The sequence below is a fragment of the Corythoichthys intestinalis genome, chromosome 13 (assembly GCF_030265065.1).
Source record: "Corythoichthys intestinalis isolate RoL2023-P3 chromosome 13, ASM3026506v1, whole genome shotgun sequence".
Taxonomy (NCBI): Eukaryota; Metazoa; Chordata; class Actinopteri; order Syngnathiformes; family Syngnathidae; genus Corythoichthys; species Corythoichthys intestinalis.
Genome location: NC_080407.1, coordinates 27,633,559 through 27,653,430, shown reverse-complemented (window position 1 = coordinate 27,653,430; position 19,872 = coordinate 27,633,559). Strand labels below are relative to the sequence as shown.

At 39.1% G+C, this 19,872-nt stretch overlaps 1 protein-coding gene and 1 long non-coding RNA gene across 3 annotated transcripts in view; both read right to left on the bottom strand.

Moving 5' to 3' along the window:
• Nucleotides 1–4,146: 4,146 nt before the first annotated feature.
• On the bottom strand, nucleotides 4,147–6,351 carry LOC130927915 (uncharacterized). Its single transcript, XR_009066543.1, has 6 exons — nucleotides 6,137–6,351; nucleotides 5,588–5,746; nucleotides 5,151–5,274; nucleotides 4,651–4,804; nucleotides 4,438–4,548; nucleotides 4,147–4,307 (listed from the first exon to the last, which is right to left on the bottom strand). It is a non-coding gene; the product is annotated as an uncharacterized LOC130927915 (long non-coding RNA).
• An 8,341-nt stretch (nucleotides 6,352–14,692) lies between these two features.
• LOC130927907 (zinc finger protein OZF-like) overlaps nucleotides 14,693–19,872 on the bottom strand; it is a 40,487-nt gene continuing 35,307 nt past the window's right edge. For both annotated transcript variants that reach the window (XM_057854026.1, XM_057854025.1), the window contains exon 3: nucleotides 14,693–15,592. In XM_057854026.1, the coding sequence (XP_057710009.1) occupies nucleotides 14,733–15,592 (860 nt within the window). In that variant the 3' untranslated portion in view covers nucleotides 14,693–14,732. The remainder of the gene's footprint in view (nucleotides 15,593–19,872) is intronic.

Sequence of the window (19,872 nt, the reverse complement as noted above, 5' to 3'; positions counted from 1 at the left end):
TCACTCGAAGATCCGGGAATTAGACCGATCCCATGGCAATGTCGTAGCTGCGATCAGGCCGTCGATTCCACAAAATAGACTGATCCAAAAAGCCGCTGTGGGACCGACGAATCAAAAAAATGGACGGATCCAAAACCAATATTGCAGACACGGTGGGACCGTCGGCTCCGGAAAATAGACGGATCCCAAAAACGGGGAGACGCTTCCACTTATGCATGTTTATACACTAAAAATAATAATTCCACCTTGACCACTCACTTCACTCCCCTTGTTTCCATTTGACTGGAAATTACATCTAAAAGCAGCGCATCGTAGCATTTTACTTCGCGAGTTTAGGCAGCAATAAGCAATTGTTGAACACGCTACACATTTGGAAAGATGCCAATGATGTCATCACTGTGAGCCCGCAAACCATGGCGCCAACTAACGGTCAAAATATGGACTAAATATTATAAAATATTGCCACTGACTTAACATTTTATGTGTTTCTAACAACATATTTTAGTTCAAGAGAACAATTGTGGATTATTAGAGCCTACATGTATTTAAGTTAGAGGATCACTTTAAATAACATAAAAAAATGAAAAAATATGAAACCAGTTACTTTGCTAAGTAACTAATTACTCTTACATTCAAGTAACTGAGTTACTAACTCAATTACTTTTTGGAAGAAGTAATTTTTAACTAATCAATTACTTTTTAAAAGTAAGATTAACAACACTGGTCTTAAAGATGAAGTCTGCAGAATGAAAAATGACGAAACCCGAGATACTTTTTAAAAGTAAGATTAACAACACTGGTCTTAAAGATAAAGTCTGCAGAATGAAAAATGACGAAAGCCGAGATTTTATTCTGGCAATTTGTTGCCGAACACAATTTGCCTGCAACTATTGCTGATCACTTCTCAGAATTAGCATAAGGAATGTTCCCTGACTCAAAGATTGCATCGGTAAGTTAATTTTATCAATTGACCTTTTTAATTTATAATTGGACACTCTAACGAACTACCTTCAAGTCAAACTGATTTGCGAGCTGAAGTGCCACCATCAGAAGACATGATAGAAATTGCCATAAGTGCCACATACAATTATAACAAAAGTCACTGTTAAATTTTTAGTAATGATCATGATCATCAATCATGATGTAGCTGGATATTGTTCTTTGATTGCACCAGGTTATATGTGCCAATATTACCAATAAATCCATATTATTTTAAAAATTTAGTTTTGTTTCATATTGCACGCTATATACAACGTAAGATTAGTCTCCAATTTGTCTCACTAATTGTAAGATTGCCAACGGCATCGGGTTGACAGGTATGTGTCGGCAATGGCAAATGTATGGCTTCCACTGATTGTAGTAAAACGTTTATTATTGGCATAATATGCATTTGGACTGGAGAGCGTAGATATAGTCATTTCATTTATATCGGACATTATTATCAAGTAGTATGCCATGTATCGGCCTATGGTGAATCTACTTAGTTGGGGTGAGAAGTTTGAAATGCAACAAAATCTGATTAATATACAAAATATAGACGCATGGGTTGGACTGCATGTATGGATTTTTTCGCAGTACACTGTGACGAAATGGTGGGCGAAAAATATGGGCCGCTTGGCATTATCTTGCTTAGGGCCTCCAAATGGCCTGGGCCGGCCCTGCGGCCAAGGCATAAAACAGCAGGGTTGTACTTAGTTATATTGAATCGTACCTTCTGCCATCTTGTGGAAAAGCATTTAATTGTTCTGGATGTCACTTCCACACAGGTATTTAGACTGCAGGCAGTCATAGTAGCAATCAAGCTTTGCCATATTTGCATAGCAGCCAACCAGAAAGTAACACAAATGTTTTTCCAACTATTGGTCTATTGCTGTTAGTTGTCTTATTGTCTCACTCTGCTACCCACTTTCCTATTTCCAAAAAGCACATCACTGGGACAATGATTTTTTATAGAAAATTATCTTTTCAAGGTCTTCTTTCCTTAGTGTGAAAAGACCTTTAGAATACCGACATCAATGTTGATTAACTCGAAGATGTCTTAAGTAGATGGCGACCGATATAGGATTTTCAAATGCCGATAGATATAAAAAAAGAAAAAAAATTTTTTGGGGGGGGGGAGCCAATATACGTTAAGCATGTAGGTAATGAAAGGCAATTTTAAAGGGATTTTTCCAGTTGAAGTTAGAAAAGCCAACATTGCTGTCCAGTCCAGTCCAACACAGCCCCCTCATGGCTATTCGTAGTAGCTTTACTGGCCTCAAGTATGTAAAAGTGACACGAAAACCACAAAATAGCACAGGCTTAGGTTTGGTCTCAATATTGGTAGGGACGATATAACAGCATAACCTGCATGTTGTGGTGACCAACATTGTTACAGAATTCACCAAGGGAACTTGTGTGGGGCATGTTGTGTTCCGGGGGGAAACTATATTTTGCCAGACTGAAGAGCCGTGCGTGTCATTACCCGATCGTGACGGTTGCATCGATTGTGACGGTTGCTACTGCGCACGTCCAGATCGACGCCATTTTCTCCCGAGCGATGACGGGAGATATAGACATATATGTGAGAGACTCAATGATCGAAATACATTTAAAATGTATTTTTTTTAATCGGTAGGGCATCTGAGGTACACCCTGATCCAAGCAATTCATGTGTACACAAAAAGAAAACCTTAAGACTTTATTTAATCATGAATAAATCTTAGGCAAGCCGCGATTGGTTCTGCGCATGCGCGTAGAGCACCGCCCCCACTTGAGTCACGATGCCGCAAGAGTGATTTATGTGGTAGATTCTGACATAAAAAAATATTAATCAACCTAAAGACATCGAAGAATAGTGAATTTTTATGTCTGAATCTCTTGCGTTTATAAGCGTAAAGCCTTTGAAGGAAGTGACGTGATGCAGTCACGTGAGAGACAGTCGCGAGCGGGTAGCTATCTGCGCATGCGCGTTAAAGTTCTTCGTTTTTTTTTTTTTTTTATTAATCGCGAATTTTAGTGCATACTGCCATCTACTGTATAAAAATGTACATCATCTACAGTTTGCCTCCACCCTTATCTGTGTATCAATATAGTAATAATAATTCTTTAAAAGAATTGAAAAAGTGCTTCCCTTACATACTTAAATGTCTTCCCCTCCCCTCCCCTCACCCCCAGTAACCCCTTCAGAGACCATTCACGCTGGTTAAATTTAAAAGAAAAACTTTAAACCTTACGGACTGTTATAACATACGTTTCTCAATGGTATTACAAATAGAAATTGTTATTGTAATAATGTACGAAGGCTTCAGAGTCCTAGATTTATATGGTGAGTATAGTTTAGTCCTTAACAGTAACAATTAAAAAGAGCCTCTATTTTGACTTTTTTATATTTAGTATATATACAAAATTTTGTTAAAGCCCATGCTTTGATTTAATTCTGCAGCTAAATCCAACAATAAAATGTTTTTGTTTTGTATATATTTTGGTATATTCGTAGTTTCATGTAATTTGCTGATTATAAAAAACAAAACATTATCACTGTCAAATTTATTGTTGTAATATTTCGACCATTTTATAAGGATTCAAGGATTTTTATTGTCTCATCAGTTCACATTTACATGTTAATGGTGAGAAATTAGAACTCAGGTCCCGTTTTAAAAGCAAATATAAATGCAGAGTGAGTATAAAAGAGCAAAATTGTAAGGTGCATACAAAAATAACAAGCAAGAAAGACAAAAACGCTGGATAGAAGTATAAAAATATGTAACTACTAAAACAATTTAGCAGTTGGCTGACTTGAGCTTGTTAGGGGCTAAGATGTTAGTGAGGTATATAGACATGATCATAGTAGTCCAGTAATATTGGGGGTCTACGGAGCATGGCAAGAGTTCAACAGTCTGACAGCTTTAGGGAAGAACAACAGAAAATTTATGACAACACTGAAAACTATGTGGCAGTCATTCTTTAGTCCAAAATACATAATACAAACCTACAAATGCATAAATATAATTAGAAATACTCTTGAGGATAAACAGTAGAGAAGGTGAATAAACAAATAAAAGCTGTAAGGTGACATTTATTGCTGTATTAAATTTAGGGGGGAAAAAAAAGTTTCATAGGAAAGCATCCAATGATTATGCCGTAGATTGAAGAAAACAAAATGCCTTAAGCTGAAACAGTTTTAATGTGCATGTGTAGAACAAACTCAAACAAAAACATTAAAGTTTAATGCATTGGACAGCAGGAACAACTGCAGTATCCTGTAGGTGTTTCCTCCTCGCAGTAAAACGCCGTTACTTTACCCCTTTTCTCCTCTCCAACAAATCCTATAAAAGAACATAAAAACACTGAGAAATACCGTTTCCAAGCACTGTGGCTTTTCCACCATGTCTATGCTTTGTTGAGATATTAAGTGTCTCTAATGACACCAAGATAAGCTTACACAGTGCAACTCACCTCGTGGGGATTGTTTGAACTGCTCCCCATACCCATGGCAGATCTCAATGGTGTACATGTTGTAATACTCTCTCCTGAATTCTGCACAGAACCTGCTCCATGTCCAGACACCTGTGGGATAAAAAAAAATCACATTTACATATATAGCTTGTAGACAAATGTGACAACAGCACAAAAAAAGTACATGTCATTGCATTTTACTGAAGTACTTACTGTTAAGCCATTTAAAATGTGGCCGTCTTCTGAAGGAGTCTGGAGAACCAAGGTCTCTGATTCTGGACCACACAAGCGCCAATGTGCATATAGCACGGTCACCTTCCCGAAGGACAACTTTTTCATGTATGTTGGCAGTCAATACTTCTGGCAACTGTAATATAGGTGAGCCGACAATGAAAAAGTATCAAATTTATTAAAAAACAAACGTTTAAAATGTAATTGGCTTCTCATGACAATTACTAAACTCCCTGCGCAATACTGCCTCATTGGGCCCTGTCTCTAATTATAATTACTAGTATAGCAGTTATGTCCTCAATTTAGATCAAAGGAAATTATGTCCAGGATTAGGCAGCTGTCAGTGTCATCCTCAACCTTTCAAAGAAGACATAATTTACACATGACATGCAGGTGAACGTTATGACCAGGTAAGCAATCAATTGCAGTGATGACCATTCCCCTTATCAACATTGATTGATTATCTTGTAGTTTTCTTTTACCTGTCTGATTGAAGTTTAGTAAGATATAGAGGGGGTTGCCTTTGGAACCCTGAAGACAGGCTGTAGAGATCCCTGAAGAAGAGGGGACGCTTTCTCTGTCCAGAAGGCAAATCTGTGCCCATGCCTTTAAAAAGAAATGCAAATAAATCCATGCCCAATACCTCCCAATGTTCTTTGACATAAGTGTCACAAAATGAAAAACAGACCACCAAAAAGGCTTTAAAAATGTGACAATATTTGATAATTTTTCAGAAAAAAAAAAAAAAAATTATTTACAATATTTCTACAATTCTGAAAAGGAGGATGGTCTAATATCGTAATGTCTGTTGAGAAGTGAAAACAATCCATTTGTGCTTCAATATAAATCATTACTTTAGATGAAATAAATTTCATGTAACGCTTCTGATTTAACTTAGTTGCTCAATTAAGGCATTTACCCATTCATTGATGTCCTGAATCATTGTTGGCCAATAGAAGCTAGAAATGGCCTCGACGCCGCTCTAGTTCCCAGAGTTATTTTGACACTCCATGAGGATAGTCTGCTTCCCCTTTGACTTGATGACCAGGCGCATATATTTCATTGGGGGGTCTTTTATCTGTTGGACGAAAATTAAAAAAGCAAAGAGATTCTTAAAATTCAGTAGATTAAAATGACCACCACCTGACAGAGATCAATAATAATAAATAAATAAAACTCAGCTCTGGACCTTCTCCCACCTGACATTCACAACAGTTTCACTTATTTTTATTATAACATCTCATATCTTTCTCATTTTCTACTTAAAAAACAAAAATAGAAAAAGTGCCTCTTTTTTTCAATGATTTCAATATCTTTATAAATAGTTTATGGAGCTGCGTTTTTTAAATGGCATAAAAAATAGTTACTTGGCCTATAAAGGATTAAAAAAACGTAGAGGCTCATATATTCATGACCCTCTTTTCAGACCTATAACACAAATTGCCAGTATAACATCAGTTTTACTTACCTTTAACAATGAAATCACGCACCATTCGTCGAATCTTACGGCGCCCACTTGAGTAGTTGGAAGCGTTCCGTCGACCAGGTACCTTGGAAGATGCTAGGTATCCACATTCATCTTCTCGGATCACTCGAAGTATCTATTAAGACATATTCAAGCATTTCATGCTACTCGAAGATAGCGGCGTACACACACGCATAAAAAACCCTCAATGTCCGAGCCTAACGCATAATTCCGGCTGGGTTAGCAGAGTCACGAGCGGCCGAGCACGACACGAACATCTACTCAACGAGCCAGCGAGACTCAGTAACATCCATCCCCTAAAATGTACACTTTTTGCTGAGGACGGGACATTGATAAGACCAAACACATTGGGTGGACAGGGGTCAGAGCTATATTTTTTTGCCAATAAGAATGTGATTAATCTAGGCTAAATGATTAATGCAAAATAAATCTGTATTGTTTTATACTATCTCTCACACTTTTATAACGTCTTAATCTGATATATTTTCTTAAATCTAGTCTAGTCTAATAAATTTCTTCATCTTGTTTGGAGTGTTAAAGGCTAGTTAACAGATTAATGTGTCAGATTCTTCCATTTACTAAGTAAAGTAAATATTACTATTTGTTCTTGTCAAGCCCATACATGTAAAAGTTGGTCATTTTTTAACCTAAATCTTTCAAATAACGTTTGATTATCTTTTCTTGAATTAAGAATATTTCTGACAATTTTTTAAAAAAGATTAAATGTACAAACCTTTTGTTTGAAATATGTCTGTTGAACTTATTTTCAGCGAGATATATTTATTTTAAGAAATCTGAGGGAAATTTACTTGAAGCACTGGCAGATAATCACTTATTGACCACAAGGGAATTTATTTTTTTTCCCGCCCAGTTTTAAGGAAGCAGCTTTTTGCAGTGGATATTTGTGCAGTGCGGTGCATATTGGTTCAGGTGATACACTGTTCCGTTCAACACACCTTACACTTACAATACACCTGTGTTTTCATAAAACTACTAAAGAAACATTTTGAAAACTTCCAGAATAAATGTTTAGATTTTATTAGCAAATTTAAATTGCAATATTGGAACTCAAATTATATTAACCTACACAAGAAATAAACTTGTTAATAGTCTCTCAACTACCCAGGAATGCAAAAAAAATAACATTTGTCTTAATACAACTCAAAATTGTCTATAAATAAATTGAATATGACAACAACAACAAAAAAAAACTTCTTAGTCAGAGAATTAAAAACAAAAACAAAAAAATGGAACCTTCCTTAAGGTACAGTAAAACACGACTACTTTAGTACACAAGCACAGCCTAACTCAAGAAAAAAAAGAGAATGCTCCTCTGGGCTGCTTTAAGACCACAAAAATAAAATAAAAATGAAAACTGGGGAGAAAGGGATTAGCCTTGGTTCACTACATTTCTTACACTTTTCTTAACTTTAACAGTAGAAACATTCAGGAGGATATTTCTCTCAAAGGAGCTTCTTACTCAGGTTCGAATGTTATGCTAACTTTGAGGCAGGTCAGATTTTCAGGAGCAACCTTAGTGGTGTGTTCCCCACCTCCGCAACATTGACGTCTTTTTATATTACTTACAATGGGTGCTGCTGGTAGAAAAAAATAATTCTAATATCCCTCGTCTTCGAAAGAGGCGGAGGAGGCGGCATGTTGTATTTCTGTCGGGCTGTGAATTAGTGTGTGCGTGGGGGGAAGGGGGTCAAGTAATTTAGTTATTAAAAATAAATTAGTAATTTAGTTTCACCCGTTTACAGATTTGGGATTTAAATTTGAAAATTATACTTAAATATATATTTTAAGTGTAAATCTTAAGATTTACATTTAGGATACATATTTAAGATATATATTTAAGATTTAGATTAAAGAATATTATTTAACATTTAAAGTGCGTATGACCGCAAAAAGCATGTTTATTTCTTATTTCACGCTGTGTTTTATGCTCCTGAATGAAACGGACCGCTCGGATGTGTGTGGAAGCGATCGTTTTATATATTCAATTTTTGAATCCTGCGCCATGTAAATGAGTAACTTCCGGCTTCAGTCTCGGATTTAGGATGAATGCGAATGTGACATCACCCGGGTCAGCATCTCACAATGCATCATTGCTTTATAGACCCTACTCAAGTGACGTCACAGCCACGCCCCCGCACCATGTTGTCCGTATACTCGTCATGTTAATGCATTAGCGCTTCGTAAATTCCTTCTATTATGGCGTGTTTTTCTGCTCGTTAACATTAATAATCAAAATGGTGAAGTCGTGTGTGGCGGTCGGTTGCAAAAACAGAGAAGATAGACGGAGAGACTTGAAGTTTCACCGTATTCCGAGAGACCCGGAGAGGAGACCGAGATTGACTGCTGCAATTCGACGAGAAAACTGGGCTCCAAACGACTACCACAGATTATGTAGTAGTCATTTTATATCTGGTAAGATGCATTTAATATATATTTAGAGGGTTTTGGGCTGACAACCACAATTAAGATCATTGCTAGGCTAATCGCCGACAACATACACTCAGACGTTGTGAGTGAACTACCTGAAAATATATAATTATAAGGGGATAATCAGACAGTTGTCATACAATTAATTCACAATTTCACTATTGAGGTCAAAAGCCAAAAAATAAATTCAACTAGGGACAATCTGGAGTAGTGCTATCGCACTTCATATTTATTACATATTATACTAGTATATGTATGTAGTGAGAGTGCTATCGCTAGCTCCATTGACAAATGACATGAAATACATTAGACTTGACAGTGGATGTTAGCAAGAACAAATGTTTTGAATTGAAAATTTCGTAACTCACCTTCCCGAGCACAAGATAGATTCCTGCCGAATTTTCGTGGACGAGGACCTGTTTCACCCAACCAGCAACGAAGTATTTATAAGCCTCTGTAAGATGTGCTTTAATGCTTTTGCACACTAACAGTATTTAAACCAATTATGTGTGTTTGAACCTAGGTGTTATGATTATGTTTTCTCATGTAACAGTCTATTCGCTTGTGCTTTAGTGCTTACACAATGAAAAGAGTCATAATGTTTCTGTTTTCAGTAGACGTCACCATAATGTTTCTTTTTTCAGTAGACGTCACCATAATGTTTCTGTTTTCAGTAGACGTCACCATAATGTTTCTGTTTTCAGTAGACTTCACCATAATGTTTCATTCTGGTTTCTGTTCTCAATTAAAGACGCGGTCCCCAGGTTGGAGGCAGAGAAGCTTGTTGTGAGCCACTCGCTCCGCATCAACCTTCCTCCTGACGGCCGTCAGCGTATAACCTTATCTCTGTCTCCGTTCTGATCCTTGTCTTCGTCCTCCTCTAGGTCTTTATTATTTTGCTAGATACAAGTAAGTTTAGACCTAACAGCCTCCAAGCTTTTAAAGTTTTTCAAACTTTCGTGAGAATAGGCTGATTTTGTGTGGACAAGATAGTTGTAAATATCAGGGTAGCTAGCAGATGTCAGGCGAAGACGGCGAAGACAGTGGGTCGAAAAACATCGATTGAGGCATCAAATATGGATCTGGCGAATGGATAAACTGAAGCTTTTCCACATAACGCCTTTTATGCAACGCATCCAATGAGTTTACAGCGTCAGATAACACCGGGGCTTCCATGAATTGCTCTATAACTTGCACGACTAATTGAAAACAATGAGAATAAGTCTAAAAAATACGGACAATATGGCGGCCGGATACAGCGACACGTCATTTTGTGACGTAGGTGAGTAGGGTCTATAGAGCCTACCCACGTACCACGTGTTCGCTGTAGGGTTCCGCCCAATTGTTTTCAATTGATGGCGCAATTTAAAATGCATTTCATGGAAGACCCGGTGCTTTCTGATGCCAACGGCAGAAATCTTGTGCTCGGAAGGTGAGTTACGAAATTTTCAATTCAAAATCTTTTGTTCTTGCTAACATCCACTGTCAAGTCTAATGTATTTCATGTCGTTTGTCAATGGAGTTAAGGCTTTTAATGTTTATATGGTTTAGCGATAGCACTCACTACATACATACGTGTATGTTGTCGGCGATTAGCCTAGCAATGATCTTAATTGTGGTTGTCAGCCCAAAACCCTCTAAATATATATTAAATGCGTCTTACCAGATATGAAATGACTACTACATAATCTGTGGCAGTCGTTTGGGGCCCAGTTTTCTCGTCGAATTGCAGCAGTCAATCTCGGTCTCCTCTCCGGGTCTCTCGGAATACGGTAAAAATTCAAGTCTCTCCGTCTATCTTCTCTGTTTTTGCAACCGACCGCCACACACAACTTCACCATTTTGATTATTAATGTTAACGAGCAGAAAAACACGCCATAATAGGAGGAATTTACGAAGCGCTAATGCATTAACATGACTAGTATCCGGACAACATGGCGCGGGGGCGTGGCTGTGACGTCACGTGAGTAGGGTCTATTGCACTGTACAATCCACTTGTGTGTTGTTGATGATTGTGCCGTCAGTTTGCATTGTTTTACATTGGCACTGATATGCTGTTAACCATAACCCGAAATTCAGAAGTTTTGACATTAGGCTTAATCTTAGAGTTAACGGGGTTTAATTAGGCTAGAGCGTTTACGTCACAGCAGCACGGGATCGTGCGAGATTTGCGACAACGCAGCCATTGCGGAAGCACGTCTGCATCATGGGACATTTAAACTTAACGGCAAATATAATTGAACTACGAGTGCCAAAGATGGAAAAATGTAGGGAAAACTTGCCAGTTCGATACAGAGACAAACTTGTTACCACAGCGAAGGACAGATATGTGAGCAATTTTAAGGATATGAACAATGCTGACCCTCACGAGCAAGCCGAACACAAATGGAATAAAGATGTCGACAAGCTTCCACCACTACGCGAAATGGACATCATGCTGTATTTAGCGTTTGGTGTATGTTACTACACTCATCAGCAATTCCGAAACTACAAATCCCTACAAAGCTACGAACAGTTTTGCTGCGGATGGGTGCAGGATCTTCACATTATGACCATAGCAAACGGCAACACCATCTTTCTAGCAAAGGTAGGCAATGTGTGTTTACATTAGTCTGTGACCATGGATGTACAAATTTTTTGTTGCATATAATGTAGCCTGTGTACAAATTCTTTGCCACTCTCTCACGTCAAAATATTACAGCTTTTTCATTTAGCAACGACAGGAATTATGTCTTATGAAGACAATGCACATGTATGCATGCTAGTTGTTTAGCTGTTGCCATAGCTAACAACAGGCCGACTTAGGGCGTAAAGTTACTGAAATTTGCGTAAACAAACGAAATTAACTTACCGGAGTGGAAGTGCATAGAGCAAACTCAGTGTGTAACTGGAGAATCAAACGTTATGCCCTTCCTTCTGATCGAGGCCACCCATGCCATTCTTCGACGTTTGGTAAGTTCAGATATGAGCTTACCCTCGCCTTTTCTCCATGTAGGGATCCGGAAGAAACTCAATGGTGTTCCGTCGAGCTGTACATTCTCCTTTCTATTCGATCGGTTGTTGCAATTCTTTACCGCACAATAATTTCCAACAATTTTTAAAGAGCGACCTGTGTTGAAATGCCTCAGTTTATGTTTCTCGCTTCCACAATGGCGATAGCGGCGGAAACCTCGCGAGTGCCACGTCATACGCTCGAGCCTAATTGGTCGGTAGAGTTGATTTCAACAAATTCCAAGCAGTTTGTCAGATATTTGTTAGTTTCAGGGCTCCGGAGTGGCTAAGCTAGTGCGAAATTCTGATATTCCCCTTTAAATTCAATCATTGGAAAGTCAATTACATGTGATGACATTTTTCTGTTATCATTCTTATGTTTAGGCGATAAAGGGAGAAAAATGGGTAAAAAGTAACTGATAGATTACTTTTAAAGTAATTTAGTTACTTTGATAATGAAGTAATCAGTAAAGTAAATAGATTATTTTTTCGAGGCGTAATCAGTAATTAAATTACTTTTTCAAGTAATCTGTGACAACACTGAAAATAATACATATTCACCGTACAAGAAAATCGTTTCCGTGTGGGCGCTCCCGTCAGGGGGGACATTTCAAGCAGGGCGGCTATTTTTCGGCACAACACCTGTTGTTGCGCTCAACTTCTTGCTGCGCGACCGTGGCGACGAGCTTCGTAGTCTCCGTCTGATGATGTCTGTGATCCTGTTGGCATCATATTGATGTTTTCGCCGCTGTCTGACAGCTGTCGACACAAACGCATCATGGACCGAGATAAATAAACCGTGCTGCTTTAGAGATTTGCCCTTTTAACAATGGGCACACAGCAACGACTAAAATGACCTTTTATCTTCTATGTTGCTGCACCCAACCGCCACACATGCCTTCACCATTTTGATTAATCAATGTTAACGATTGTCAGGAAGGTTTTTGGGTTCGTTTACTAGGCGGTGATTCCTTAGACGAGCAGAAAAACACGCAGTAATAGGAGGAATGTATGTAGCGGTAATATGTAGTCACGATGAGCTGACGGACAATATGGCGGCACCAGTCAGGGGGGCGGAGTTGTGGCATAACGTGATTGGGGTCTATAGCATGCAGATGGATAGCTGATTCAGCTGATTTTGCACATTTATTCGTTTATTTTTTGCATCACGCCAACCGAACAGTTGCAAGCTTTTGTAGCTGCACCAGGAAGAGGCGTGTGAGACTTTTTGGGTTTCAAAAGGTTCCCGTTCACCGCGAATATTGGCCAAAACAAGTCAGACAACTGTGGGACCATTGGACTTACGAGAAAGCGAGTACACATTGTGTTTTGTATTATGTCAAATACTGGGATCATGGCACACATTTGAATACGAAGGTGGCTTGTATTGTGTTGCTGACAATGCTCCTTGTCCACCAAGAATGTCACTTCGCCGACGACCAGGCGTCTTGCAACTCCCCCTCCACCCCACCCGCCCGCTCGGAAAGCGCTTTACTCGGCTTATTGCCGTCTTCGTGTGCCCGGTGGTCTGCCAAATTTTTCACCCGATCAGAAATTGCAACTTGGTGTTAAAAATGGCTGCGAATACAGCGTTTACAAAGTAACCACTACAAACTTTCTTTAAATAAAGGACTATTAACTTACGTATGTTAATGGAAGGAAATGTAGAAAAGCTCTCAGACACATCCTGCCATGTTAGCCGCACAACAACTGCAGTCACTCTCGTATGACTCTCTCACCGTTTACGTCTACGTCGTGTAGTAAAGCATTGATTTACGTCATATTTGTGTTGATCATGTGATTCTCAGACGTCGGCCGGTTTGTCCGGCAGTCATTGTCCAGCTGCTTCCCCGCAAATGAGCCCTACGCCCACAGCAGGGGAACGACGAGCTCTAACTTGCTCGCCACCGGGTGGGTTGCCAATCGGTGAAGACAATCGACAATCCCGCCGCCGTGTGAAAATGATCCGGGCTAGTTTTGTGTGATTTTTCGCTTTGAAGACTTTGAAACATCACTCGGTTCGGGTTAGCATGTGGGCTAGCTGTCCCGCCTCTTGGTGTCTTTACATTCTCTTTGTCATAGTAAACGAGGTATGTTGAATGATCACAATGGGAGTATGTCAGATTCTCAATGTGAAACATTAAAACTGTTCAGACCATCCGGGCACTTAGACTTCCATTCTCTGTGTCAAACAGCGGAACAGGACAGGTTTAAAAAAAAATTTAAAAACAGAAAGCTGGCGGAAATACACCGATTAGCTCTACAATAACTTGTTACATTCACCCAGAAAAAGCAAAGGAAACTGACTCAGACAGGAGACGGATGACTTTTTTGGAAACAACGTACGACAGTATTTAATATTAGAATTATTGTCACGTTTCGAACTTGTTGCTCTATTGCGTCACCTGAGAGTTAAATCAGGTGAGACAATTCTTCTGCCAATAGTTCGGATGCAAATCATACAAGGATTGGACAAAGCACACGTAAAGCACCAAAAGTAGCAGTTTTCAACAAGATTTCAGGAAGCTTAACAGAATAGAATGGTCCTGCGTGGAAAATCTGATGAAGCCAGCATGGATGACCAGCAAAACAGTCATTGGCCACTGGTTCTCACACCAACACACACGTGTCTCTTCACATGTTCCTTCTGACTAAATCCTTGACCACAAACTGCGCAGGAAAAAAGGTTTTTCACCAGTGTGGGTTCTTGTGTGGACTATCAAGTGTTGCTTTACAGCGAATCCTTGACCACAAACTGAGCAGGAAAAAGGTTTTTCGCCAATGTGGGTTCTTGTGTGGACTGTCAAGCTGCTCTTGTGACTGAATCTTTGACCACAAACTGAGCAGGAAAAAGGTTTTTCGCCAGCGTGGATTCTTGTGTGGCTTTTTAAGGTTCGTTTTTGAGCGAATCCTTGACCACAAACTGAGCAGGAAAAAGGTTTTTTGCCAGTGTGGGTGCTTTTGTGTATTTTCAAGTTGCTCTTGCAACTGAATCCTTGAGAACAAACTGAGCAGTAAAAAGGTTTTTCACCAGTGTGGATTCTTGTGTGTACTTTTAAGTGGTGAATTTGAGTGAATCCTTGACCACAAACTGAGCAGGAAAAAGGTTTTTCGCCAGTGTGGGTTCTTGTGTGTACTTTTAAGTGGTAAATTTGAGTGAATCCTTGACCACAAACTGAGCAGGAAAAAGGTTTTTCACTAGTGTGGATTCTTGCGTGTCTTTTTTTAAGGATTGTTTTTCAGTGAATCCTTGACTACAAACTGAGCAGGAAAAAGATTTTTCGCCAGTGTGGGTTCTTGCGTGTCTTTTTAAGGTTTGTTTTTGAGCGAATCCTTGACCACAAACTGAGCAGGAAAAACTTTTTTCGCCAGTATGGGTTGTTGTGTGTTTTTTCAAGTTACCTTTTTCAGAGAATTTTTTACCACAAACTGAGCAGGAAAAAGGTTTTTCGCCAGTGTGGGTTCTTGCGTGTCTTTTTAAGGATTGTTTTTCAGCGAATCCTTGATCACAAACTGAGCAGGTAAAAGGTTTTTCACCAGTGTGGGTCCTCATATGCGTATGACAAGTTTGCTTAGTCGTAAAAGTTTTCCCACAGTGAGAGCATTTGCAGAGTTTGTCATCTTGGTGAGATTTCTTTTGACCATCATCATTGTAAGTGGAGTGCGACGTGCCGCCATTTCTGTCTAATGGAGCGATAAAAATGTCAGTTTGCAGTCCTTCTTTTAAGCTGCTGCTGCCGCCTGGAGGCTCCATTCCACTGCTGGCCTCACTCGGACCATCCTCACTCTTCAAGGGCTCACCAGTCGACATGGTGAGATCGTCCTCCTCTTTAACGTATGACAGCTCTACTTCCTCCTTTTTGATTGGAAGCTGTACTTCTCTCTTTTGCTGTTCAGGGTGCTCTGGCTCTTCCTGTTTCATTTGCGGGTGCTCCACTTCCTCTTGAACGCCAGGAGACTCGGACTCCTGCCATTCAGGACCAAGATATTTGCTGAAACCTGCAAGACACAAGAAGACAAATGATACATCTTATAGAACTTCTATTCAGCTGGTAGGCCGTGAAGGTAGACTGGTTGAGAGAGCGAGAGTGCATATACACGCGCGTACCAAAAGCATTCTGGGCTATCATTCCCATGACAACAATGCACCGATTGGTTGTTAGTTATCGTGCATTGACACGGCTTCATCCTTCAGGCGCAAGCAGTGGCAATTTTATTTATTTATTTTATAATTTATTATTATTTTTTCAATTTTGTATTCATTGTTTAAAAAACAAAAATGCAAGCAGTTACAATGTTACAATGTACTTGAGTATTCCTTTCACCAAATACTTTTTGATTTGTACTTGAGTACATGTTTTGGATGACTACTTTTACTTTTGTAATATTTTGAAGTAACGCTACTCTTGAGTTAAATTTTTTGTCTACTCTTCTGTCTGCTGAAAAAAAGTGACTCAAGAATGTCCCCAAATGAAGTGTAAATCATAAATAAAATAAATCAGAAATTTAATAATTTGAAAGAAAAAATTATCGTGATAATTAACAATTTGTATCATATAGCCCAGGCTTAGTCCAAAAATCCTTTTTTGCCAGGACATCTCCAATTTTTACATCCTGTCCAGGGCAGTCGGCGCAGTTTTATAAATTCATAAAAATGTTAGGTTTTCATTATTTTTCATGGGAACAAATAGCGCGTGTTGCAATTGACTGACGCTTTGCTCAGAATACTACGGCACTGTACTGCCTGTGACGTGTTCCCAGAGAGCCTGCCAGGTGGTTGGTTCTGATGTGCTGAGTACCAGAGAAAAAGACAGTAGTGTTCCATTGTCCCCCAAAGTGCTTAAAAAAAAAAAAAAAAAAAAACTTAAGACTTAACGGTGGTGTTTTTTTTTTTTTTTAATTAAATTGGTAAAGTTAAATTAGTATTGCTGTGAGGCTGCAGTTTGATTTACATTATGTTACTGGAAAGAGAAAAGCTTTTTTATAAGGCTGGATTTTCTACATTATTTATTTGTACAGTAAGAATTAAAAAGACAGCTATTATTAATTCTTTCAAAGCTTTTTCTTAATCATTTCATTCCACTTTTTTAACTTTATTATTGATCTATCATTTTAGAAATAATAAAGCCTGTTGAGTAAACTCTGAGAATGTGAATTTGTGTCTTTGGTTATATGGCTATTATTTTGTTGTAAAACTGAATTTCTATCCAGACGGAGGAGGTACACTTTAAAATAGGCCTGTCCTGACTAGTTGACATCATCGATGACGTAAATGCTTCGACGAGCACACCATCCTGTCGGCAGTTAATGAAGGGTTAAAAAAAAAAAACATGCGTGGAAAGTTGAGAATGGCGGACCCTAGGTATGCAAGCGGGGAAAGTGGCACAAAACCCCAAAAAACGCTCCAGAGTGGCCAAAGCATAGACTTACTTCAATGAAACAAAGGAGGATACACTGTTGTGTGCGGTCTCTTCAATGCCAAGCTTGCATAGCACGCCAGCACGTCGGCCGTGAATGAACACCTGAAGCCCATCAGCAAGTAATTTTGGAAGACGACGGGAGACAACAATATAGCAGATCGTAAGTCCAAATAACCAGTTTTGTTAATAACGGCGTGAGAGTGTAACGGCATTATTTTTGTCAGTCGCTAGTAATCCAGGGTTTCCCCTAGGATTTTTTTGAAGCTGTGACGGTCGGCTGCATCCAGTGTTGTTAATAACGCCGTTAGAATATAACGGCGTTACTAACGGCGTTATTTTCTTCAGTAGTGAGTAATCTAATTAATTACTTTTCTCATCTTGGCAACCCCGTTACCGTTACTGAGGCGGGAAAGGGGTGCGTTACGATGTTGGTTGACTGCCGCGAGAAGTCTGGAGAAAGACAGACTCACAGAGACGAGAGAGCAGAGCAGGAGTGGGGAGTTTTAACAGTTTAAAAATAGTTTTAAAACTTACACATGTCGAAAATAGACAGAAGGGAACTAATGCTATAACGGGAGCAATGTTAACAACTTTAACAATTGATTCACAACATTAAATGACTTCCACACATAGCAAAGGTTATTATCTAGTTATTGCAATATCCGCAATACCCCTGTGTCTAGTTAAGTTTAGGGTAAAGAATTGGGCTCGGGCCAATTGTCCCAAAAACCCTTTAAACTTCAGATTGTGTGACCAGTTGTTTTTTTTTTTTTTTAAAGGAAGAAAAAAAACATGAAAATTATCACCAGTTACTTGTTACGGATGGAGAGTAATTTATCTTTTTGTTCAGGTATGTATGTTTTCCCTTTCACTTTATACTGGTTTATGTTGGTTTTCACCTGTATTTTTCCTTTGCAGTAGTTTCCACCTGTGTGATCTCAGAAGGCCTCCACAGCTGGAACCACTTCCTCATTAGCCAATCATCTGTTCGTTTTGCCACTATATAAGTTGGATTGTTTGCTCTGTTCAGGAGAGGCAGTGCCAGCTCTCAGTTTGGTTGTCTTGGTTTGTTGAAGCCTATTATGTTTTGACTTTGATTTAGTGATGGGATTTTCGGCTCTTTTCGGTGATCCGGTTCATTTGGATCGGCTGAGTTTGGCTCTCAAACAGCTCTTTCAACTTTAGCTCACTTTTAAATATTTATGACAAATTTAGCATATATTTTGATAAATGACTGTGAACTAAATATTGCACTCTACTGACTGCAAATAGCAACAATTATCACGCAAAGAAAAGGGTTTTTACTTATTTTATTAAACATCAAAAAGGCGCCAAACTATAAACAAGCAACAAAATTAAACTTCAACAACAAACATGCTGCATCATAACAAAAACAGTGAGTAGTAACTGCAACAGCAGCAGCGAACAAAACAAACATAAGCTACTCCTTGCTTTATTTTAACAAACATGAGCTACTTCTTGCTTTATTTTAAATTTGCATTCAAGAAAACTAAATACTTCAACTTTGACAGGCTGATCTGGCTCCTTCTCTCAGTGATTATTTGTCCAGTCTTTTAGCTAAATCCAGATTTTTTTTTCTCATGGAACCTGCAGATGCATGTGTTGACTTGCATCCATCATTAAAAAAAAAAAAAAAAAATCAAATTTCTAAATTACAGTCTCACAATATTGAAATTCTAAGTATCAAATGTGTTACATTAGGCTATAAGGGGTTAAGTTTGCAGACACGGCATTCTGCCCTATAGACCCTACCCACGTGACGTCATAACTCCGCCCTCCTGACTGGTGCCGCCCAATTGTCCGTCAACACATCGTGTTTACCTGTTACGGCTACGTACATTCCTCCTATTTACGGCATGTTTTTCTGCTCGTTAACATTAATAATCAAAATGGTGAAGGCGTGTGTGGCGGTCAGTTGCAATAACAGAGAAGATAGACGGAGAGACTTGAAGTTCTACCGGATTCCGAGAGACCCGGAGAGGAGAGAGCGAGATGGGCCGCTGCAATTCGACGAGAAAACTGGGCTCCAAACGATTACCACAGATTATGTAGTAGTCATTTTATATCTGGTAAGATGCATTTAATATATATTTAGAGGGTTTTGGGCTGACAACCACAATTAAGATCATTGCTAGGCTAATCGCCGACAACATACACGTATGTATGTAGTGAGAGTGCTATCGCTAAACCATATAAACATTAAAAGCCCTAGCTCCATTGACAAATGACATGAAATACATTAGACTTGACAGTGGATGTTAGCAAGAACAAAAGATTTTGAATTGAAAATTTCGTAACTCACCTTTCCAAGCACAAGATAGATTCCTGCCGAATTTTCGTGGACGAGGACCTGTTTCACCCAACCAGCAACGAAGTATTTATAAGCCTCCAAGCTCTTAAAGTTTTTCAAACTTTCGTGAGAATAGGCTGATTTTGTGTGGACAAGATAGTTGTAAATATCAGGGTAGCTAGCAGAGACAGCGGGTCGAAAAACATCGATTTAGGCATCAAATATGGATCTGGCGAATGGATAAACTGAAGCTTTTCCACATAACTCCTTTTATGCAACGCATCAAGTGAGTTTACGGCATCCGAAAGCACCGGGTCTTCCATGAAATGCATTATAAATTGCTCGATCAATTGAGACCATTGATAATACAGACACAAAATGACGGACAAGGGGGCGGAACAATACAGCGATCACGTGATTTTGTGACTTTAACCAATTAAAATGCCTACAAACCGCGTTCGTGTGTCGTCTTTTCCTCCTCCTCCTGTGTGTCTGTGGCTGTGCACTTGCAGCTGCGAGACGGACGGTGCTCAGCGTGGCGTGCACTC